The sequence below is a fragment of the Pristiophorus japonicus genome, unplaced genomic scaffold (genome assembly GCF_044704955.1).
Source record: "Pristiophorus japonicus isolate sPriJap1 unplaced genomic scaffold, sPriJap1.hap1 HAP1_SCAFFOLD_384, whole genome shotgun sequence".
Taxonomy (NCBI): Eukaryota; Metazoa; Chordata; class Chondrichthyes; family Pristiophoridae; genus Pristiophorus; species Pristiophorus japonicus.
The window spans coordinates 133,726-159,499 of NW_027253696.1; the positions used below are offsets into that span (position 1 = coordinate 133,726).

At 47.2% G+C, this 25,774-nt stretch overlaps 1 protein-coding gene across 10 annotated transcripts in view; it reads right to left on the reverse strand.

Moving 5' to 3' along the window:
- Positions 1 to 25,774, reverse strand: part of LOC139250519 (6-phosphofructo-2-kinase/fructose-2,6-bisphosphatase 4-like) — a 282,039-nt gene that overhangs the window by 90,539 nt on the left and 165,726 nt on the right. For 2 of the 10 annotated variants that reach the window (XR_011591316.1, XM_070872895.1), the window contains exon 1: positions 19,071 to 19,758. The exons of 6 other annotated variants lie outside the window; for them this stretch is intronic. Coding sequence is in view for 3 of the 4 variants with exons in the window: in XM_070872895.1 (XP_070728996.1) it covers positions 19,071 to 19,170 (100 nt within the window). In the remaining variant the exon portion in view is untranslated. Of the gene's footprint in view, positions 1 to 10,923; positions 11,045 to 19,070; positions 19,759 to 25,774 lie in introns of those variants that run through there. 2 more of the 10 variants (XM_070872894.1, XM_070872896.1) reach the window with 2 other exon arrangements.

A 25,774-nucleotide genomic window follows, 5' to 3' on the forward strand; every position in this document is an offset into this window, starting at 1 on the left:
TTGTACAATTGGTGAGGCCACACCTGGAGTACTGTGTACAGTTTTGGTCTCCTAACCTGAGGAAGGACATTCTTGCTATTGAGGGAGTGCAGCGAAGATTCACCAGACTGATTCCCGGGATGGTGGGACTGACCTATCAAGAAAGACTGGATCAACTGGGCTTGTATTCACTGGAGTTCAGAAGAATGAGAGGGGACCTCATAGAAACGTTTAAAATTCTGACGGGTTTAGACAGGTTAGATGCAGGAAAAATGTTCCCAATGTTGGGGAAGTCCAGAACCAGGGGTCACAGTCTAAGGATAAGGGGTAAGCCATTTAGGACCGAGATGAGGTGAAACTTCTTCACCCAGAGAGTGGTGAACCTGTGGAATTCTCTACCACAGAAGGTAGTTGAGGCCAATTCACTAAATATATTCAAAAGGGAGTTAGATGTAGTCCTTACTACTAGGGGGAATCAAGGGGTATGGCGAGAATGCAGGAATGGGGTACTGAAGTTGCATGTTCAGCCACGAACTCATTGAATGGCGGTGCAGGCTAGAAGGGCAGAATGGCCTACTCCTGCACCTATTTTCTATGTTTCTATGTTTCTATGATCGAGAACATGGGTTCTGTCCTACACTACCTCCCTGTAGATCATAAGCTTGGTGCCAGATTTGAGGCCCTAGTTTTCAAACACTCTCTTCCTCAGGTGAACGAAGGCTGCTAACAGAGGAGGCTGAGGAGAGACCTTACTGAGATGTATAAAATTAGGAAGGACCCATTTCCCTTAACAGAGAGGTCAACAACCAAGGGACATTGATTTAAAAGTAATTGGTAGGAGGTTTAGAGGGGATTTGAGGGGGATGTGTTTCTTCCAGAGGGTGGTGGGGGTCTGGAACTTGCTGCCTGAAAGGGTGGGAGAGGCAGAAACCTTCACCACATTTAAAAAGTACTTGGATATGCACCTGAAGTGCCATAACCTACAGGGCTATTGACCAAGAGCTGGAAAGTGGGATTAGGCTGGGTAGCTCTTGGTTGGCCGGCACAGACATGATGGGCCAAATGGCCTCATTCTGTGCTGTAAATTTCTTTGATTCAAATCCAATTTGTTTCCAAACATGAAACAGTAACTTGATATTTGAAGGCCAAGATTGAAAGCTCAGCTGGGGCAGTTGGTGCTGCCTGAGTACTGCACCACCACGTTCTGCCACTAGGTATTACCAGCAAGCCTCGTACTGAAAAGACATCAGTGATTCGAGAGGTGGAAATGGCACAGTGCTATTACAACATTACTCATTTTACACTATTTCCCCTATTCTACTGGACCAAAACAAACTGGTCCGTGATCTTACATCAGTGTAATCGTTACATAAAAGGACAGCGCTAAGGACCACTTTTTAAAACCTTACCAAATCAGAGTCCGATTGAAATCGGTGTTAATGGGGGCTCAGAATTGATTTGTTGCGTTTATCTGTATTTATTATGTTCCTATTGAATGTAGTGATGCAATATTATCCTTGAATTACTTCATTATAATGAAAGTTATTTTATGTTTAGGACTTAATATTTGGCCAGGGATAGGGGCGGACTGTGGCGGGCCATTTGTGAGCCGTCGGCAGAGTCCTGCGGCTCGGACAGAGAGTTCACATTTCAGCATCAAAATACTCCCGGGGCAGGTACAGCATGGGTTAGATACAGAGTAAAGCTCCCTCTACACTGCCCCTAGACTGCCTCAGCCCCAACTGCAGAAGAGGAACATGATGCATAGAGAGGATCCATAAAGGAACAATATTGGCCCCAGTATAAAGAGCATGAGTGAACGCTATAGCCGAGGGAGAATGTGTTGCCCTCAGTCCAGTGTATAAAATATGAAGTGGAAAAGAGGAGAATATTAACACAGAAAATAGGTGCAGGAGTAGGCCATTCGGCCCTTCGAGCCTGCACCATCATTCAATAAGATCATGGCTGATCATTCACCTCAGTACCCCTTGATCCCTTTAACCGTAAGGGCCATCTCTAACTCCCTCTTGAATATATCCAATGAACTGGCATCAACAACTCTCTACGGCAGGGAATTCCAGAGGTTAACAACTCTCTGAGTGAAGAAGTTTCTCCTGATCTCAGTCCTAAATGGCTTACCCTTTATCCTTAGACTGTGTCCCCTGGTTCTGGACTTCCCCAACATCGGGAACATTCTTCCTGCATCTAACCTGTCCAATCCCGTCAGAATTTTATATGTTTCTATGAGATTCCCTCTCTCATCCTTCTAAACTCCAGTGAATACAGGCTCAGTCGATTCAGCCTCTCCTCATATGTCAGTCCTGCCATCCCGAGAATCAGTCTGGTGAACCTTCGCTGCACTCACTCAATAGCAAGAACGTCCTTCCTCAGATTAGGAGACCAAAACTGAACACAATATTCCAGGTGAGGCCTCACTAAGGCCCTTCAAAGAAACGTAGGAGAAGATAGAAATGGAAGTTATTGAAAAGGAAATTTCAAACAGTTATAGTAGGCGGAACGTGTACACGTGTGACATGCACTGCCCATGGAGACGAGTGTGGATGGTGTTGGAGGGATTTAGATGGCTGTTTGGTGAGGGAGGGGAGTGAGCAGTGAGACATGGGGGTAAATTTCCAATTTCACCCCCAAGCAGTCCACCCACCCATTGCAAAACACGCCCATTGAAAGCGGGCAGTCCTGCACAGCGGACCATGCTCACCTCCACACCACCTGGCAGTGTGTTTGGGTCCCTCTCGCCGCCCTTTAACTGTTTCGCTGCATTACTGTGTCCTTCACCCAGAATCACTGGCCTTGTTGAGGCTGGAGTGGATTGTTGTGATGGGAGATGTGCGGAGCCAGAAGGACGAGCAGTTCACAGGTACAGGGCTCTTGGAATCCAAACTATAGGAAGAGGGAACGCGGGCCTCAGTTTAATCGGGTTCTGCAAACTCGATGCCAGCAAGCAAAACAGGCCCGCGTGGGGGCAGAAGGGTCCAGCGTGCCTGCTGGTCACTGAGCACAGGGAAATGTTTACACACCTGTGAGAGCAGACCCTGTACAATGACACTCCATGGCTCAGAGTACCAATGTGTGAGCATCACACATGAAGCCGCGCTGGTTACTGCACCTTGCTGCACCAGCTCTGAGAATACCCCCAACACAGGGCAACACCAGCAATACCGATATTCCCACTGGCTCCGACAGGCACCTCAGTCAGTCAGCCTCAGTGTCATTAAAAAGTTCGAAGAGCAGAGCCTTGGTGCTGACCACTGCTGCCTGCTAACCAGGCAGTTTCCACCATTCAATGATGAAATATTTACACTGCTGTTTAATTGCCTCACAGCGACCCAAACACTTGTTTTCCATGTCATCAGGTAGCAAGTGAGACTTCAGCCGATTCAAATGGAGTAACTGCCTGCTTGCCATCTGTTAGTACCAACAAGGTTAATGGCTGCAAATCATCAGTACACGTCGCAGTTAATTAGCAGCGTGTGAACGTACAGAACTCGATGGATCAAAGAGAAAACCATTGACTATGGTTAGAATGTGTGGAGTTATACCACACACCGCGCACTACTGCCTGAATTGCAACATGTGCCCCATTCCTCCTGGTTCCACACACCTTTCACCTATTTGGCTTTCTGGCAGAGACTCATTAAACAGAGCACCATTTACCTCTAACCCGAGGGCAGGTTGTTGGCGATTGGAAGTGATCAATGAAAGCAGCACTAACACCAGCGAGTCCGTCCCAGAGAAGGGCACGCAAACAACGCAGGAACCAGCAGCATTGCTTGACCATCAGCAGGCCGGGGCCATTAGATGGAGCAGCTTGAGTCAGCATACCACTGCAGGAGGGCGCCAGCTGACTGCAGTGCAGGCAGGTGCAGCAGGTGTGGCAAGGTCGGGGCAAAGGAGCAGCAAGAGTTCATAGAGGGATGTGATTGGGGCCCAGGAGAGGCGCGGGCCCTGGGGCAGCACGGGCCAGCCCACACTGCAATATGTATGTGCACTAGGTCTGTGCAGCAGAGCTGGTCTCCAGTCGTCCTGGTTAATCCTTGCCACTGGACCAAGACCTAGCTCAGTCAAGCCCGTGTGGTGGTTGGGGTGCAACGGCCACCCCAAGTTAAAAAAATCCACGCACAGGCATCTTCCACCCTTCAAGATGTAGTTCGGGATCCGGAATATTAGGTCCTTCATTGAAACACCAGTGATCTCATCCATTTTCGGCGTGGAAGCAATTCATCCTCGCTTCGAGGGACTGCCTATGATGATGATGATTGATGCATATTATTGGAGCAGGGAATCGGAAACTGGTTCCAGTCACATCAAATTACTGAACAGCTTACACACTAAATAACTCAGCAACACACAGAAAGCATGGCTTGGTTTGGTGAACTAGTCCCCAGACTAACAGGTTAGGACTAGAGAGAAGATCTAACAACTTGGATTTATACAGCGCCTTTAATGTAGTAAAACGTTCCAAGCCACTTTACAGGAGCATCATCAGACAAAATTTGACACCGACCCACATCAGGAGATATTAGGACAGGCAACCAAAAGCTTTGTCAAAGAGGTAGGTTTTAAAGAACGTCTTAAAGGAGAAAGAGGAGGCGAGGTGGAGAGCTTTCGGGAGGGAATTCCGGAGCTCAGGGCCTAGGCAGCTGAAGGCACGGCCACCAATGGTGGAGCGATGAAAATTGGGGTTGTGCAAGAGGGCAGAACTGGAGGAGCGCAGAGATCTCAGGAGGGTCATAGGACTGGAGGAGATTACAGAGATGGGGAGGGACGGGTCCATGGAGGGATTTGAAAACAGGGATGAGAATTTTTAAATCGAGCACAGCACGGCCAGCTCCTCCTCTACCCGCCCTCGCCCTCCCCCCCCTGGGCAAGGGGCTCCTCCATCCCTCCTTGGCCTCTGGGCACAGTGCTCCTCCATCCCCCCATGGCCCTCGGGCACGGTGCTCCTCCATCCCCCCTCGGCCTCCGGCAATGTTCTCCCAGCTTCCACTCCGGAAAAGCAGACTAATGTCTGAATACCGAATATTTTAAAAGAGGAGACTTTCCATTCAGAACTTCAACTGCGAAGTTATTTGGGAGCAATGCAAGGGAAAGTAATTCTTGAACATACGTCTGTACAAACTCTTCTCGTCAGAAGACACAAAAGCAAACTTTCAGGTGTAGCAAAGTGTAATTCCCATTAAACTTCCCCGAAACATTTACAGAAGCAGATTTAAAACTCACAGCATGTCAGGCTACAGTTCTTAATGAAACAACCAACATGTGTTTAGTCAAACAAAAGCTGCATAGAATGAGAAGTCTGCACCTAACATGGAGACATGGAGCTAGAAACCTCGTATCTGAAAGCTGTGTCTAGCGGAACAGGACAGCGTTGAGTCCCACACTTCCAGGGACAGCCGAGACGCTCGAGTGAGCAGCACTCCACAGGAAGCTCGTGCTGCCTTTCTTCTGGTCTGTGGGTGTAGGCTCCAGACACCCAAAGGCAGGCCTGGTCATGTTATCATGTTATCATGTTATTAGCGACTATCCCAAGGATTATTATTTGTTAACCAATGTGACAGTGGACCAGAGGGTGATGTCATGTATTCAACTGTCATTGTAACCCATGTATAAGCTGACCTAAGTTGTACACCTTGAGAACACTGACCACAGGGGGTGAACTTGTGGGAGACACTCCTAACCTGGACTTTCTGGTATAAAAGGGGAAGCTCCACCCACCGTCTGCCTCTTGAGGTCTTGGTAATAAAGGTAACTGGTCACAGAGTGATCTTTTCTCAAGTACGGGCCTCGTGTGCATTTATACTGTCTAGTAAGGATATATTAGGCGAGGTCACAGTTCCAATGGCGGGGGGTGGGGTGGGGGTAAAGTGGGCGGAATCTCAGCTACAACTGGGCCCGCAGGAATAGTGCGTCAGGTCTTCCCACACCTACACACAAACATGCTGACTCCTGCTTCGGGTAAAAGCAGCTTACTGAAGGAGATTGGCCAGTGCAGGCTGTTCTATTTACAGTGCAGGGTACGTGCCACAGCACGGCCGCAAAAAATTAGTAATAAGGCAGTATAACCAATTCCCACCATTTAAGCGCAAGACTCGTGGTTTTTAATGAAAATTTAGCCCAACTCGTGATCTCGCAATTCTTATCAGATAAGTCATGATTTTTTTCCAGCTGTATTCATCTTCGGCACCGTCTCCCGTGATTGGCTGCTGGAGACACATGGGTTGGGTCATGGGTTCTCAAGGGGAGAGTCTGCGAGAAGATTTCCAGGGGTCGGTGAGTTGGTTTGTCTTACAGACTTCAGGCCTTGCACTTGCCCACCATCGAGAACATGCATCACTGGAAGCCGGTCGAGCAGATCGCAAGCGCATCACGGGCAGTGGTCGGAATCGCTGGGGAGGTGAGAAGGCAGCGAGTGACACAGACATCCTTGCGCATGGTTAGAGTTGGGGCAGCAGCCACATGTTAAGGGAGTGGGTGACGTATTGGTCGTGTCGCCTGTGGAGAAGCGCCGTGTGCTGCAGGCAGAAACTGTGGAGGAGCCGCACTCAGCCGGTTCCCATGGTGACGAGGGCTGCATGCCCATCCTTCTCCTTTGGTACCATGGTTCCGGGGGCCTGTGCTACACAAACTCCACGGTCACGGCCCAGCAAATCGGAGCGGGACACCGTGCAGCCGGCCACCACTGTGGGGCTGGGTGAAGCTTTGAAGTCGGTGGGAGGTATACCATGTGTACCTCATCTTATTCAACCTGTTATAGGGGAGTGAGGCGCAGAGTTTTACCCGCCACAGGTGAGGAAGAAGGGATTGAGTTGCTGTCAGATGGCAGTGACGTGTTTTAGGAGAGGAAATGAGATTGTGCGAATTTTGAGATGTATGTGAATCCGCTTTTTAAAATAAAATGATCCTACTGCAGATGGGCTTGCAAGGTCAGGCTTTCGATCATTCGGTGAGGCAAGGAAGCATTTCAGCAGAAGGAAGACTTTTATTAGCTACTTTTTACTAAGTCCAATATTGCACCAGGGGTGGATTTACAGTTTTAGTCTTGTTGCTGATGAAAGTTAATAAAAACTTTAACAACATAAAAGGTGTGGAAAATTGGAGCTTACTTTTGAAAATCAGAATTCTGGCATCAAGTTTATATGTTTAGAAATGTTGAGGCATCTCACTTTCTACAGGCCAAACCGATTAGCACACTGGTCTGATGAAGGATTCACCCCACCAGAGGTGGGGGGCAACAAAGGTTATATTGGGTGGTAGAGCGAGTGTGGCCAGCTGAAGATTAAAATCGGCATTGCACAAGCGACCCGAATTGAAGGGGCGCAGGGATCAAAGGGGTGTGGGGCTGGAGGGGTGTTATAGAGACAGGGAGGGGAGTAGGGGCAGGATGAGGTTACAGAGATAGGGAGGGGTGTAGGGGCAGGAGGAGGTTACAGAGATAGGAAGGGGTGTAGGGCTGGAGGAGGTTACAGAGATAGGGAGGGGTGTAGGAGCTGGCGGAAGTTATATTCCGGAAAAAGTAGCAGTCCAAAGCAGAGGTAGGCCGGCCTGCGAGTGACTTCTCCTGCTCCTATTTCTTATGTTATGTCAGTAATCGATTAGTGACGCTTCCTATCTGGAAGGAACGGTCAGCGAGGGGTCGGGTCGGGAAAAAAATAGCATCTCATGATTTTTAAAGAGTTCGTCTCCTGATTTATGAGGGGTTGGCGATACTGACAGGACATGTGGAGAAAACGGGAGTTGAACGACAGGGGCCATGACTGAAGCTGGATATTTCTGGTCTGCATGGCCAGATTCGGTGCCCAGGCTGTACAAACCACATTAAACTGCAGTGGGTCAGCCTCCCACTGCCCCAGGCACCTGGAAAACCGCTGCCCCGGTGGATCCGGCTGCTGTGGATCCGGCTGCTCGGCACGGTTCAATGGTTAGTGGCAGCATAACCGCAGCTCATCAGCAGTAAATGCTCCGTCAGCTCCTCCCTGCAGTGGGCAGGAAGTAGAGCTTAACGCCAGCGATTGATGGGGATCCACAGGAATGCGTTTGCCACCAGCTCTACACCGCCTCTGGTCTCAGCCCGGGTACAAGGTGAGGCCTCTCAGAGTGAGCAGATTGAGGGGGGATTGGTTAGTTATTTTACATCATAAATGGAATAGACAAGGCAAACATGGGTAGCTAATTTCCAAGAGTAGAAAGTCGAAGAGCCAGTCATCTCAAGATCAAAATAGATTGAGAAAGGGAATTTAGAAGAAGCTTCCTCACACAAAAGGTTTTCAGAAATGGAAGGTTTTGCCACAGGTGGTGGTCAATATTAAATCGATGACCGTATTCGGAAAAGACACTGACTGGGCAGTCACATATAGACGGAGAAGGTGAGGGGAGATAGAAATGAAAAATAAGCCCCCGCGAGGCCCAAATTGTAAATGCCAATAATAAGAACATAAGAGATAGGAGCAGGAGTAGGCCATACAGCCCCTCGAGCCTGCTTCACCATTTAATACGATCATGGCTGATCCGATCATGGACTCAGGCCCATTTCCCTGCCCGCTCCCCATAACCCCTTATTCCTTTATCAGTTAAGAAACTGTCTATTTCTGTCTTAAATTTATTCAATGTCCCAGCTTCCATCATCATCAAAGGCAGTCCCTCGGAATCGAGGAAGACTTGCTTCCACTCCCTAAGCGAGTTCTTTGATGGCTGAATAGTCCGATACAAGAGTCACAGACCCTGTTACAGGTGGGACAGACATTCGTCAGGGGGAGGGGTCGGTGGGGCTGGTTTGACGCACGCTCCTTCCGCTGCCTGCGCCTGCCCTCTTCATGCTCTTTGCGTCGAGACTTAAAAGAGCTCAACGCCCTCCCCGGTGGACTTTCTCCACCTCGGGCGGTCTGCGGCCAGGGTCTCCCAGGTGTCAGTGGTGATGTCGCACTTTACCAGGCAGGCTTTCAGGGTGTCCTTATAATGTTTCCACTGTCCTCCTTTGGCTCGTTTATCATGAAGGAACTCCGCATAAAGCATTTGCTTAGGGAGTCTCGTATCTGGCATGCGTACGATGTGGCCTGCCCAGCAAAGCTAGTAAGAGTGTGGTCAGCGCTTCAATGCTGGGGATGTTAGCCTGGTCGAGGACACTGATGTTGGTGCGCCTGTCCTCCCAGGAGATTTGCAGGATCTTGCGGAGACATCGTTGGTGATATATCTCCAGCAACTTGAGGTGCCTTCTGTACATCGTCCATGCCTCAGAGCCATACAGGAGGGCGGATATTACTACAGCCCTGTAGACCATGAGTTTTGGTGATAGATTTGAGGGCCTGGTCTTCAAACACTCTTTTCCGCAGGCGGCCGAAGGCTGCGCTGGCGTACTGGAGGCGATGCTGAATCTCCGCATCAACGTCTGCCTTTGTTGATAAGAGGCTCTCGAGATATGGGAAATGGTCCACGTTGTCCAGGGCCGCACCGTGGATCTTGATGATTGGAGGGCAGTGCTGTACGACGGTGACAGGCTGGTGAAGGACCTTTGTCTTATGGATGTTAAGCGTAAGGCCTATGCTTTCATATGCCTCAGTGAATACATTGACTATATGCTGGAGTTCAGCCTCTGAAAGTGCACAGAAACACAGGCATCGTCCGCATACTGCAGCTCAATGACAGAGATTGGAGTGATCTTGTACCTGGCCTGGAGGCGGCGTAGGTTAAACAGCTTCCCACTGGTTCTGCAGTTTAATTCCACACCGGCGGGGAGCTTGTTGATTGTGAGGTGGAGCATGGTGGCGAGGAAGATTGAGAAGAGGGTTGGGGCGATGACGCAGCCCTGTTTGACCCCAGTCCGGACATGGATTGGATCTGTAATGGATCTGTTGGTAAGGATCACGGCAATAAAAGGATGTTGACAAACTTTTGGGGGCATCCGAAACGGAGGTGGACGCTCTATAGATCCTCATGGTCGACAGTGTCAAAGGCCTTTGTAAGATCGAAAAAGGTCATGTATAAGGGCTGGCGCTGCTCCCTGCATCTGTCGTGCTGCAAAGATCATGTCTGTTGTGCCCCGCAGAGGACAAAATCCGCATTGTGATTCCGGGAGGAGCGCCTTGGCCACAGGAAGACGACGATTGAGGAGAACTCGGGCGACACTTTAAACTTATTAAACAATTTAGGAGAACTTTTAAAACTTACATTTTAGACTCGCAACCGAAATACTTTTAAACATCTATTATTAACTTAAATCTTTGACTTTTAACAACTTTTAGAAACTTCTTAAAACATTTTAACTCAACTTCCACAGCTCTCTGAGGCAGCGAATTCCACAGATCCACAACCCTCAAAAGAAATTTCTCCTCATCTCAGTTTTAAATGGATGGCCCCTTATTCTAAGATTATGCCCTCTAGTTCTAATCTCCCCTATCAGTGGAAACATCCTCTCTGCATCCACCTTGTCAAGCCCCCTCATAATCTTATACATTTCAATAAGATAACCTCTCATTCTTCTGAATTACAATGAGTAGGGGCCCAACCTACTCAACCTTTTCTCATAAGTCAACCCCCCTCATCTCTGGATTCAACCTAGTGAGCCTTCTCTGAACTGCTTCCAAAGCAAGTATATCCTTTTGTAAATATGGAAACCAAAACTGCATGCAGTATTCCAGGTGTGGCCTCACCAATACCCTGTACAACTGTAGCAAGACTTCCCTGCTTTTATACTCCATCCCCTTTGTAATAAAGGCCAATATTCCATTGGCCTTCCTGATCACTTGCTGTACCTGCATACTATCCTTTTGTGTTTCATGCACAAGTACCCCCAGGTCCCGCTGTACTGCAGCACTTTGCAATCTTTCTCCATTTAAATAATAACTTGCTCTTTGATTTTTTTTCTGCCCAAGCGCATGACCTCACACTTTCCAACATTATAGTCCATCTGCCAAATTTTTGCCCACTCACTTAGCCTGTCGATGTCCTTTTGCAGATTTTTTGTGTCCTCCTCACACATTGCTTTTTCTCCCATCTTTGTCTCATCAGCAAACTTGGCTACGATACACTCGGTCCCTTCTTCCAAGTCGTTAATATAGATTGTAAATAGTTGGGGTCCCAGCACTGATCTGTGGTTTAAATGTGAAAAGTTCCAATGAAGCACCTGGGAACTTTGAGGTTTGCCTTGCGCTGGGTGTTGGGAGTTGGGAGTTATACTGCAGACAGCACAAAGTCAAAGTGACAGCAGCAGAATAAAGGAGACCCTGAGGATTGAACTAAAGACATGGACCTTATTATATGCCTTATTACATGGACCAGTTCATCAACTGGGCAGATATTCAAATTTTGCAATTACATACAGCCTCATTATCATAGAATGATACAGGCCATTCGGCCCATCATGCCTCTTTGGTAGAGCAATCCAATTAGTTCCATTCCCCTGCTCTTTCCCCAAAGCCCACCAAATCCTTCCTTTTCAAGTATTTATCCAATTCCCTTTTGTAAGTTATTACTGCTTTCAGATCACAACGCGCTGTGTAAAAATATTCTCATCATGTTGCCTCTGGTTGTTTTGCCAATTATCTTATCACATTGAAATATCACTAAGCGCTTCACACAATGAATCACTTTTCAAGTACAGTGAATATATTTAAGGCGAAGATAGACAGATTTTTGAGCAATAAGGGAGTAAAGGGTTATGGGGAGTGGGCAGGGAAGTCCGTGATCAAATCAGCCATGATCTTATTACATGGCGGAGCAGGCTCGAGGATAAAATGGCCTACTCATGCTCCTATTTCTATATTCTTATGTTATGCAGACAAATACAAAAGCGATCCTATGCCAGTGAATTGCCACAATAAATGAGATGAATGTGCCTTGGTAGTGTTGGTTGAGGGGGGGATGTTAGCCAGGACAATTGGTGAACTCACTGTTTCTCAAATAGCACCATGGGTTCTTTAACATCCTCTGGAAACACCAGAAAAGGAGCTCTGAAGGGGCAGCACTTTAACTGATGCAGCAATCCCTCATGCACATGTGCTTTGTATTAAATAGAGTGTGGAACTGAATGAATGCAAGGAGACCAGCAAGTAATAGAACTTTCATCACCATCCCAGAGATCACTCGCTGGGATTAGTCGACAACTCCACTATCTTTGTTTGTTTTTGTGATGTTGATTGAGGGATAAATATTGCTCAGGACACCGGGGAGAACTCCCCTGCTCTTCTTCGAAATAGTGCCATGGGATATTTTAGGTCCAGCTCAGAGAGCAAACGGGGCCTCGGTTTAACGTCTCATCTGAAAGACAGTACCTCCAACAATGCAGCATTTCCTCAGTACTGCCCCTCTGACAGTGCGTTAGTGAGAAATGATATTGGCTCAGGCGATCAAGATGTTAAATCAGTTTGGGTGGAAATAAGGAATAATAAGGGGGAAAAAATCCCTGGTGGGTGTAGTCTATAGGCCCCCTAACAGTAGCTATACTGTTGGACAGAGCATAAATCAAAAAATAATGGAGGCTTCTAATAAAGGAATGGCAATAATCATGGGTGATTTTAACCTTTATACTGATTGGACAAAGCAAATTGGCCACGGTAGCCTTGAGGAGGAGTTCAGAGAGTGTATCTAGGATAGTTTCCTTGAACAGTACATTGCAGAACCAACCAGGGAGCAGGCTATCTTAGATCTAGTACTGTGTAATGAGGCAGTATTAATAAATGATCTTGTAGTAAAAGATCCTTGAGGAATGAGTGACCGTAATATGGTTGAATTTCAAATTCAGTTGGAGGGTGAGAAAGTTGCTTCTCAAACCAGGGTCCTAAGCTTAAATAAAGGAGACTACAAAAGGTATGAGGGCAGAGTTGGCTAAGAGAGGGAAGATAGATTATGAAAGTAAAGTAGCATGAAATATAAAAAGATAAGGGTTTCTACAGGTATATTAAAAAGTGGCTAAAGTAAATGTTGGTCCCCTGGAAGAAGAGACTGGGGAAGTAATAATGGAGAACAGGGAAATGGCAGCAACATTGAACAAATATTTTGTATTGGTCTTCACAGTAGAAGACACTAAAAACATCCCAATAGTGGATAATCAAGGGGCTACAGCTAGGGAGAAACTTAAAACAATCACTATCACTAAAGAAGCAGACTCGGTAAAATAATGGGACTAAAGGTGAACAAGTCCCCTGGACCTGATGGCTTACATCCTTGGGTCTTAAGAGAAGTGACTGCAGAGATAGTGGATGCATTGGCTGTAATCTACCAAAATTCCCTGGATTCTGAGGCGGTCCCAGCAGATTGGAAAACCGCAAATGTAGCGCCCTATTTAAAAAAGGAGGCAGACAAAAAGCAGGAAACTATTAACCAGTTAGCCTAAAATGTGTCATTGGGAAAATGCTGGAGTCCATTATTAAGGAAGCAGCAGCGAGACATTTGGAAAAGCATGATTCAATCAAGCAAAGTCAGCATGGTTTTTTGAAAGGGAAATCATGTTTGACAAATTGCTGGAGTTCTTTGAGGATGTGACGAGCAGGGTGGATAAGGGGGAAGCAGTGGATGTGGTGTATTTGAAATTCCAGAAGGCATTCGATAAGGTGCCACATAAGAGATTACTGCACAAGATAAAAGCTCACGGGATCCGCGGTAATATATTAGCACAGATAGAGGATTGGCTAACTAACAGAAAACAGAGAGTTGGGATAAATGGGTTATTTTCCGGTTGGCTAACAGTGACTAGTGGGGTGCCGCAGGGATTGGTGCTGGATCCTCAACTATTTACAATCTATATTAATAACTTGGATGAAGGGACTGAGTGTAATGTAGCCAAGTTTGAAGATGATACAAAGATGGGTGGGAAAGCAAATTGCGAGGCGGACACAAAAAATCTGCAAAGGGATATAGACAGGCTAAGTGAGTGAGCAAAAATTTAGCAAATGGAGTATAATGTGGGAAAATGTGAGGTTATGCAATTTGGCAGAAAAAAAATCAAAGAGCAAATTCTAATTTAAATGGAGAAAAATTGCAAGTGCTATAGAACAGAGAGACCTGGGGGTCCTTGTGCATGAAACACAAAAAGTTAGTATGCAGGTACAGCAATTAATCAGGAAGACAAATGGAATGTTGGCCTTTATTGCAAGGGTGATAGGATATAAAAGCAGAGAAGTCCTGCTACAACTGTACAGGATATTAGTGAGGCCACACCGGGAGTACTGCGTACAGTTTTGGTCTCCATATTTAAGGAAGGATATACTTGCATTGGAGGCTGTTCAGAGAAGGTTCACTAGGTTGATTCCGGAGTTGAGGGGGTTTACTTATGAGGATAGGTTGAGCCTATACACATTGGAGTTCAGAAGAATGGAGAGGTGATCGTATTGAAACATATAAGATAATGAGGGGGCTTGACATTTCAGATCAGCCATGATCTTATTGAATGGCGGAGCAGTCTTGGGGGGCGAAATGGCCTAATCCTGCTCCTATTTCTTATGTCCTTATGTCCTTCGTGCAGCACTCCCTCAGTACTACCCCTCCGACAATGCAGCGCTCCCTCAGTACTGCCCCTCCAACAATGCAGCGCTCCCTCAGTACTGCACTGGGAGTGTCAACTTCAATTATGGCTCAAGTCTCTGGAGTGGGACTTGAACCCACGAGCTTCTGACCAAAGAGAGAGTGCGCTACCCACTGAGGCACGAAAGTCTTTGGTGTTAAAATATATTTCAAAGACCCCAGAAACTTAATTAATCTTACTGCATACTTGTTCCAAGAATGTGCAATAGATGTGTGCAAACTGAACCACAGATGTTTGTAGGGCAGAGGCCATTCATAGAATCATAGAATGATTACAGCACAGAAGGAGGCCATTTAGCCCGCCAAGCCCGTGCTGGCTCTCTGCAAGAGCACTCCAGCTAGTCCCACTCCCCCGCAATTTTTTTTCCTTCAGGTATTTATCCAATTCCCTTTTGCAAGCCACGATTGAATCTGCCTCCACCACCCTCTCAGGCACTAATTCCAGATCCTAACCATTCACTGTGTAAAAAGGTTTTCCCGGCCAATCACCTTAAATCTGAGTCCTCTGGTTCCCGACCCTTCTGCCAATGGAAACAGTTTCTCTCTAAATATTGTGTCTAGACCTCTCATGCTTTTGAACACCTCTATCAAATCTCCTCTCAACCTTCTCTGCTCTAAAGAAAAAACCCCAGCTTCTCTACGTAACCATTCTTGTAAATCTTTTCTGTACCCTCTCTAAAGCCTTCACATCCTTCCTAAAGTGCAGTGCCCAGAATTGGACACAATGCTCCAGTTGAGGCCAAACCAGTGTTTTATAAAGGTTCATCATAACTTACTTGCTTCTGTACTCTGCCTCTATTTATAAAGCCCAGGATCCCGTTTGCTTTTTTAAACAACTTTCTCATCCTGCCCTGCCATCTTCAATGATTTGTGCACATATACCCACAGGTCTCTCTGTTCATGCACCCCTTTAGGATTGTACCCTTTAGTTTATATTGATTCTCCTCGTTCTTCCTACCAAAATGTATCACTTTGAACTTTTCTGCGTTAAATTTCATCTGCCACGTGTCTGCCCATTCCACCAGCCTGTCTCTGTCCTCTTGAAGTCTATCACTATCCTCCATACTTCCAAATTTTGTGTCACCTGCAAATTTTGAAATTGTGCCCTGTACACCCACATCCCAGTCATTAATATATATCAAGGAAAGCTGTAGACCTAGTACCGACCCCTGGGGAACACCACTGTATACCTTCCTCCAGTCTGTTTCCTGTCACTTAGCCAATTTCATATCCATGCTGCCATTGTCCCTTTTATTCCATGGGCTTCAACTGTGCAGGTAAGCCTATTATGTGGCACTTTGTTGAACGCCTTTTGGAAATACATGTACACCACATCAACCGCATTACCTTCATCAACCCTCTCTGTTACCTCAAACTCGATCAAGTTAGTTAAACATGATTTGCCTTTAACAAATCCGCACTTGCTTTCCTTAATTAATCCATACTTGTCCAAGTGACTGTTAATTTTTCCCTGATTACTGTTTCTAAAAGCTTCCCCTCCACCAAGGTTAAGGTGACTGGCCTGTAGTTGCTGGGTTTATCCGTACACCCTTTTTTGAACAAGGGTGTAACATTTGCAATTCTCCAGTCCTCTGGCACCACCCTCTTATCTAAGAAGGATTAGAAGATTATGGCCAATACCTCCGCAATTTCCACTTTTACTTTCCTCAGCATCCTAGGATGCATCCCATCTGGTCCTGGTGACTTATTTTAGAAAGACACTGATTAATCAAGAACTGTCAGCATGGATTTGTTAAGGGAAGGTCGTGTAACTAACTTGATTAAATTTTTTGAGGAAGTAACCAGGAGGGTCGATGAGGGTAGTGCGTTTGATGCAATGTATATGGATTTTAGCAAGGCTTTTGATAAGGTCCCACATGGCAGACGGGTCACGAAAGTAAAAGCCCATGGGATCCAGGGCAAAGCGGCAAGTTGGATCCAAAATTGGCTCAGAGGCAGGAAGCCGAGGGTAATGGTTGATGGGTGTTTGTGTGACTGGAAGGCTACTTTCAGTGGGGTTCTGCAGGGCTCAGTACTAGGTCCCTTTCTTTTTGTGGAATATATCATTGATTTAGACTTAAATGTAGGGGGTATGATTAAGAAGCTTGCAGATGATACAAAAATTGGCTGTGTGGTTGATAATGAGGAAGAAAGCTGTAGACTGCAGGAAGATATCAATGAACTGGTCAGGTGGGCAGATCAGTAGCAAATGGAATTCAATCCAGAGAAGTGTGAGGTAATGCATTTGGGGAGATCTAACAAGGCAAGGGAATACACATTGAGAAGTGTAAAGGAACAAAGGAATCTTGAAGTGCATGGCCACAGATCCCTGAAGGTAGCAGGCAGGTAGATAAGGTGGTTAAGAAGGCATATGGAATACTTGTATTCTATGCCTCGGCTAATAAATGCAAGAGCACGCAGATTATGCATGAACTATATAAAACACTAGTTAGGCCATAGCTAGGGTACTGTAATCAGTTCTGGTCACCACATTACAGGAAAGATGTGATTGCACTAGAGAGGGCACAGAGGAGATTTACGAGGATGGTGCCTGGATTGGAGAATTGTAACTTTGAGGAAAGATTGGAGATGCTGGGTCTATTTTCTTTTGAACAGAGGAGGCTGAGGGGAGACCTGATTGAGGTATATAAAATTATGAGGGGCCTACATAGAGTGTATAGGAAGGAGCTATTTCCCTTAGTAGAGGGGTCAACAACCAGGGGGCATAGATTTAAAGTAATTAGAAGTTTTAGAGGGAATTTAAGGGGAAATTTATTCACCCAGAGGGTGGTTGGGGTCTGGAACTCATTCCGTAAAAAGGGTGGGAGAGGCAGAAACCTTCACCACATTTAAAAAGTACTTGGATGTGCACTTGAAGTGCTGTAACCTACAGGGCTATGGACCAAGAGCTGGAAAGTGGGATTAGGCTGCATAGCTCTTTGCCAGCTGGCACGGACACGATGGGCTGAAATGGCCTCCTTCCGTGTGTAAACTTCTATGATTCTATGATACAGAATGACACGTGCATGTAATTCACATCTTGCACATCATTGCTGCACCGAAGCCCATGGTAAAAGATCAACCACACTCCACAGATCACACAGGTACAGCACTACTTCTCACCACCTCAGCTCATCCCAAAGACTTTACAGCCAATGAAGTACTTTTGAAGAATTGTCACTGTTGTATTAAAGAAATATTTCACGAAACGAAGGTATGAATTATAATTTACAAAACCACAATACCAGAAACTCTGCGTGGAGGGTTATGAGCAGTGACCACAAGGAGGAGAGAAATCATTGGATGACTCACACCAAAATTTACAATACTAACAAGGAATTGAAGATCTGTTTAAAACATTATTCAAACGTTATCTTGATTTAAAACAGCCCACTTTCTAAATACCATGCTTATGATTGCTTATATATAAATGTTGCAATAGACAATTGGCAGTGCCACTGTATTAAAAGGAGGAAAAGGAAAATTTGCATTTCTAGAGAGTCTTTATGATCCAAAGCGCTTCACAGCCAATGAAGTACTTTTTGAAGTGTAGTCATTGTTGTAATGTAGGAAATGCGGCAGCCAATTGCACACAGCAAGATCCCACAAATTGCATTGTGATAATGACCAGATAATCTGTTTTTTGAAAGTGATTTTTTTGAGGGATAAATATTGGCCAGGACACCAGGGATAACTGCCCTACTCTTTTTCGAAATAGTGCCATGGGATCTTTTACGTCCACTTGAGGGAGCAGAAGGGGCCTCGGTTTAACATCTCATTCGAAAGACCGCCCCTCCGACAGTGCAACTCTCCCTCAGTACTGCCCTTCCGACAGTGCGGCGCTCCCTCAGTACTGCCCCTCCGACAGTGCGGCTCTCCCTCAGTACTGCCCCTCCGACAGTGCGGCGCTCCCACAGTACTGCCCCGCCGACAGTGCGGCGCTCCCACAGTACTGCCCCGCCGACAGTGCGGCTCTCCCTCAGTATTGCCCCTCCGACAGTGCGGCTCTCCCTCAGTAAAGTCCTTCCGATAGTACTGCACTGGGTTTTGTGCTCAAGTATTAATACATATTACTCTCACATACAGACATTTACAGACAAATTGATGCAAATACTGTGTGAAACAGCACACAAATTCAGAGTTTAACAAATAAATCGCCTTTAACCCTTTAATCTATCCTATCCCACTTCTTGTCACAGGTTAATCTAATCACCCAGCAGTAAACATTACGTTTGCATCTGGCTGCCATTAATTACAGTTTGTATTATTACCCAATTCTGCACCTTAATTCACATTAACAGAGCAGTTTAGCCACAGTGATAAAGTAAAGCTATGCAAACACGAAGGGGCGATGCTGACCCCCTCTCCAGACAGCAGGTTGTCGGAGCCCATTCACTGGCATTGCTGCACTGCAGACTTCCATGGAACAATCAGACTTTTAAAATAAGACTATAATTATCAGCTGCTTTCAGGACCAGAAGGATTGAGTTATCCAGTGACAGGAGGGTTAGCAGGACATCAGATTTGGGGTGCTGTACTTTGGCAGACCCCATACCTACCCTTCCTTTGTGAAGTGTGCACCTCACAGTGGCCATTTTTACAAGGCATCCAAATCTTCTTCAGCGGGTTTTGAGTGAGTTCAAGAGGCGAGTTTGCCATGGTATTTTCTTGTTCCTTTGCCTTGCTGTGAATTTAAGTTCACACGATCATCCCAGCACAGCTCGTCAATCCTTTACCCTGTTCCCGAGGCTGCAGCTCTTCTTTCCCCGTGTGCAGCCAGACACTGAGTACATCACGTGAACTTAATCAGCAACTACCACAGTTATCCTAACACAGGGGCACTCCGACTGCCGGGACAAGATGTTCAACTCGATCTCTGTCAACAAGCTCATGCTCACATTTCAGAGCACAACCTGAACAAATAGTGCCCGTCACAAAACATTCACCGACCAGATGCTGCCTGGCCTGTTCTGTATTTACAAATCGTTTGTTTTGGAGATTTACAACATTTGTACTTAAGTCTTTTTATTCTCTGAAAAAATATTGGTCAGATCAGCTCTGAAACTTACTGCACTTTGCACAGATTGTGAGTTACAAAAAAAGTTCTGAAACATCTATTACAGAGTAACATTTTTACACGGAATCCCAGCAGAATTTGTTCTACAGACTTCCCAGAACTGTTCTTTTCCAGATATCTCTTATTTCACACAGTCACTGCGGACTTTCTGGCCCACTATCTCTGGCCTGTTCTTTGTGTACAAGGTACAGACAGATCGGCTTTCCTCTCAATATTGCATCACTTTGGGTTCAGTCCACATCATAGGATCAGTGCTACCACATGTGGAAATCGTGGGCTGTGACTGCTTCTACCGGAGCAGCCAATCGCTGAGGGCACTACAACACGAGCACCAATTAGAGTGCTGAATATACTCATGACAGGAAACATGCTGCAGAGCAGCTGAACACAGCTACCACACTAACCTCACTCGCACAGCGACCGCAAGCGACCGCACTACCCACACTCACCCAGCGACCGCACTACCCACACTCACCCAGCGACCGCACTACCCACACTCACCCAGCGACCGCACTACCCACACTCACCCAAGGATCGCACTACCCACACTCACCCAGCGACCGCACTACACACACTCACCCAGGGACCGCACTACCCACACACACCCAGGGACCGCACTACCCACACTCACCCAGCGACAGCACTACCCACACTCACCCAGCGACCGCACTACCGACACTCACCCAGCGACCGCACTACCCACACTCACCCAGGGATCGCACTACCCACACTCACCCAGGAATTGCACTACCCACACTCACCCAGGGATCGCACTACCCACATTCACCCAGGGACCGCACTACCCACACTCACCCAGCGACAGCACTACCCACACTCACCCAGCGACCGCACTACCGACACTCACCCAGCGACCGCACTACCCACACTCACCCAGGGATCGCACTACCCACACTCACCCAGGAATCGCACTACCCACACTCACCCAGGGATCGCACTACCCACATTCACCCAGGGATCGCACTACCCACACTCACCCAGTGACCGCACTACCGACACTCACCCAGGGATCGCACTACCCACACTCACCCAGGGATCGCACTACCCACATTCACCCAGGGATCGCACTACCCACACTCACCCAGTGACCGCACTACCGACACTCACTCAGCGACCGCACTACCCACACTCACCCAGCGACCGTACTACCCACACTCACCCAGCGACCGCACTACCCACACTCACCCAGCGACCGCACTACCCACACTCACCCAGCGACCGCACTACCCACACTCACCCAGGGACCGCACTACCCACACTCACCCAGGGATCGCACTACCCACACTCACCCAGGGATCGCACTACCCACACTCACCCAGGGACCGCACTACCCACACTCACCCAGGGATCGCACTACCCACACTCACCCAGCGACCGCACTACCCACACTCACCCAAGGATCGCACTACCCACACTCACCCAGGGATCGCACTACCCACACTCACCCAGGGATCGCACTACCCACACTCACCCAGGGATCGCACTACCCACACTCACCCAGGGATCGCACTACCCACACTCACCCAGCGACCGCACTACCCACACTCACCCAAGGATCGCACTACCCACACTCACCCAGCGACCGCACTACCTACACTCACCCAGCGACCGCACAACCCACACTCACCCAGGGACCGCACTACCTACACTCACCCAGGGATCGCACTACCCACACTCACCCAGCGACCGCACTACCCACACTCACCCAAGGATCGCACTACCCACACTCACCCAGCGACCGCACTACCTACACTCACCCAGCGACCGCACTACCCACACTCACCCAGGGACTGCACTAACCCAGCGACCGCACTACCCATACTCACCCAGCGACCACACGACCCACATTCACACCAGCGCGTAGGCTACAATGTGAAACCCCGCACTAGTCATCATCATCATAGGCATTCCATCGAAACGAGGATGACTTGCTTACCGAAAAGCGATGAGTTCTCAGGTGTTTCAATGAAGGACCTAATATTCTGATGCCTGGACCACTCAGGAGGTCCAATACCACCCTGAGCAGGTAGCTCAATTTGTGGTGGTGTGCTCCATGCTGCACAACTTGGCTATCAGGAGGGGACAAGAATTGCCAGAAGAGTCTGACAGTCCACCTCACCAGAGGAAGAGAAGGACAAGGAGGTGGACGCTGACATCGGGCCAGACAATCAGGCTGGTGCTGAAGCCATGCCCCGCCCCCCTGTAGGCCGCATGAAAGGGCTTGTGGTGGCATCATAGCTGCAAGATTCTTACGTCAGGAGCTCATAAATGAGTGCTTTGCCTGAAAGAACGTTGGTGGTATTTACAAGGCTGACACACTGCTGGGTGTGCAGGTCATACATCAATGGTGGGCATCACCTTGGTGACAGTTAAAGTTTAAGTTGATTGAAGTTAAGTGTAATTATAGCCTTTGATGTTAAGGAATCACTAGTGTGTAACGGTGCAGCTATCTGAGACAGTGTGCAACAAGGTTTTGTTAAATAAAAAAACATTTAAACCGAACATTTGTCTGAAATCATAAGTATTTCTGTAAAAACCAAAGCTTCCCCCCAGCCCCTCGATTCTCATCCCTGCCTCTACCCCTTCCCTTTCTGACTCCAAGCCGCCTGGCTGAAGAGTTCCTCAGGCGCTTCTTCATTGGTGGGGGAGGGGGAAATGACGGTTGAACCGTTGCTTGGACGGATATGGGAGAGTTCAATCCCAAGGTGGGAACATGCTCAAAGCCAGAAGCAAGATGTTGCTCCTGGCTCTCATGTGTCATTGGCAATGGGAGTGCGGCACCTTGGGGTGCAGTGCCGCGCTCCGGGACCACTAGGAGTCCTCTACCACCAGTGTTCCTGGCTACCAGATCCAGGGACTCCTCCATCCCTTCCATGTTATATATTATTTGTTGGACAAAAACTCGGTGCCAACTATGTTCTTGGTGCTTAGTAGGCTTTTTGCTGCTGGTGAATCTCCCTCGTGCCTCCCGCAACAAGCACACACCACACCCACACACGCTTTCAGTCCCTCTGTGCTCCCTCTTACTTTGTCTCCTCTTCTGCGCATGTAATAACCTCCTGAATCACGGGAAACGAGCGTTGCCATGCCGTTGCTAAGGATGGCGACATTTTACAGCAGAAGGTCAAAGAGATTTAACGCTAAAGCCCATTTCATATCACTCGTGGTAACGCCCAATTTCAAAAATGGAGACTAGGGGCTTTGAGAATGGGCTACGAGAATGGGCTACAAGCCGGCGATCTGAAAACCCATTTTTACCGCCCACGCCAGAAATAGCATCCATTTTTGGGCGATCTGCACAAAAGTGTAAAATCTAGCCCCAGGAATTCGTCCTCCACACTATTACTGCAAATTTGGTTTGCCCAGTCTATATGTAGGTTAAAGTCCCCCACGATTACTGTATTACCCTTATGAAATGCATTTCTAATTTCCTGATTTATACTCTGCCCTACATTACAACTACTGTTTGGAGGCCTATAAACAACTCTTACCAATGTTTTCTGCCCTTTGCTGTTTCTTAGCTCCACCTAAACTGATTCTTCTTCGTGATTTTCTGAGCTAAGATCTTTTCTCTCTACTGTCTTTATCCCATCCTTTATTATCAGGGCTACCCCTCCTCCTTTTCCATTTTGCCTATCTCTTCTAAAAGTTAAGTATCCTGGAATATTTAGTTCCCAACCTTGGCCACTTTGCAACCACGTCTCTGCAATGACTATATGATCAAACCTATTCATTTGTACCTGCGCTATTAATCGGTCCATTTTGTTGTGAATGCTTCACGCATTCAGATATAGTGTCTTTTAGCTTTGAATTATTTCTATTTTCCCAGATATCACCTTAGTCACTGATGCGCTATGACCTTTGTTACTCTCTCTGTCCCTTCCTGACCTATTCTGCTTATTTTTACCCCAAACTCTGCTCTGCTCTCGAGCCTTGACATTTCACTTGCTGCTTTTAAACGGCATCGTGTAGGCTTCTGAATGGCAGCAGATTGCATTTTAAGTATGCATGGTTCAGGACCAAAAAGACAAAAGGTTTTGCAAGTTTAAGTAAATGACATCCATATGATTTATTCATTTTTCTTTCAGTTGTTCTTGAATTACACAGAATCTACAGCACAGAAACAGGCCTTTGCCCCATCGGGTCCATGCTGCTGTTTATGCTCCACTTGCGCCTCCTCCCACCCTCTTCATCTCACCCCATTAACATGTCTTCGATTCCTTTCTCCCTTGTGTGTTTATCCAGCTTCCCTTAAATGCATCTATGCTATTCACATCAACCACTCCCTGTGGGAGCGAATTTCACATTCTCACCATTCTCTGGGTAAAGAAGTTTCTCCTGAATTCCCGATTGGATTTAATTATGGCCCTTGTGCAGAGGTTGAGACGGCATTGTCCAGCCTGCCTATCCCCGAGAAGTTTGTGCAACTGACGGGCATCTGCAATATTTTTATACAATGACGACATTGCTTTGGCCAGGCAAAACATGAATCCCCATCAGCGAGGAGACCCTGACCAGTGATTTACAGAGGATGGAGGCCTACTTCCGCCGATGGCAATTCTGGCCAAACCCGCAAAAGACCGTCACCTTGACATTCCACCTCAACGCCCATCAAGAAAACCAAGCTTTGAAAGTCTCCTCTTGTGGTGCAGAGGTAAATTATGTCAAAAACCCCTCCTATTTAGGAGTCACGCCTGATCACACCCTGTCATATAGACAGCATCTCCAGAACCTTGGGCAGAAACTAAACAACTTGATCCAGAAACTCGCCAGATCCACACGGGAAGCAGATGCTCAAACCCTCCGTATGGCAGCACTCGCCCTGGTGTACTCTACAGCGGAGTACTGCTCTCCGGCATGGCTATCAAGTCCTCATGGCAAATCCGTTGATGTTCAGCTAAATTCCACTATGAGAATTATCACCGCTACGCTTTTAATCGACACCAACACCTTGGCTGCCCGTACTTGCAAACATTGCATCACCACACCTACACTGCAAATATGCAGTCTCCAGAGGATACAGCTGCTACACCAGCAAAGAAATGCCAATTCAGGCCGACATGATCAACCTACCACCAACCCGTCTCAAATCTAGAAGGCCATTTTCGACCGTCGCCGATCTCCCCTCAGCCTTGATGACTGATGGCGAAATGTTTGGAAGAACTGTGACATACGGAATGGATTCCTTTAAGAGGACCCCACAGTACAACCTGAAGGATCAAACCTTCCTCGCAAACAGTGGACAACCATCAACCACCTCAGAACCGGTCACGGTAGATGCTGCCACCTTCTCCATAGGTGGAAGATTAAAGCATCCTCATCATGCGACTGTGGAGCTCCTAATCAGACCCTGGAGCACATCATTGAGCACTACCCACAGAGGGAATTTGCAGGCAGCCTACAAGATATATACACTGGAAGCTTTGGCCTGGATATCCAACTTAGATACTGACATTTGATTTACTTTGCTACTACCATATGAAAGAAGTAGAAGATTATCTGAGGAGTTCAAATGGCACTGAATATTGTGCAATCATCAGCGAACATCCCCATTTCTGGCCTTATGATGGAGGGAAGGACATTGATGAAGCAGTTGAAGCAGTCGGGCCGAGAACACTGCCTGAGGAACTGCTGCAGCAATGTCCTGGGGCTGTGATGATTGACCTCCAACCACCACACCCATCTTCCTTTGTGCTAGGTATGACTCCAGCCAGTGGAGAGTTTTCCCCGATTCCGATTGACTTCAGTTTTACTAGAGCTCCTTGATGCCACACTCGGTCAAATGCTGCCTTGATGTCAAGGGCAGTCACTCTCACCTCACCTCTGGAATTCAGTTCTTTTGTCCATGTTTGGACCAAGGCTGTAATGAGGTCTAGAGCCGAGTGGTCCTGGCGGAACTCAAGCTGGGCATCGGTGAACAGGTTATTGATGAGTAAGTGATAGCAGTATCAACAACACCTCCCATCACTTTGCTGATGATTGAGATTTGACTGATGGGGTGATAAATGGTCAAATTGGATTTGTCTTGCTTTTTGTGGACAGAACACACCTGGGAAATTTTCCACTGTCAGGTAGATGCCAGTGTTGTAGCTGTACTGGAACAGCTTGGCTAGAAACGCAGCTAGTTCTGGAGCACAAGTTTTCAGCAGTGTTGGGGTAAAAAGAGTT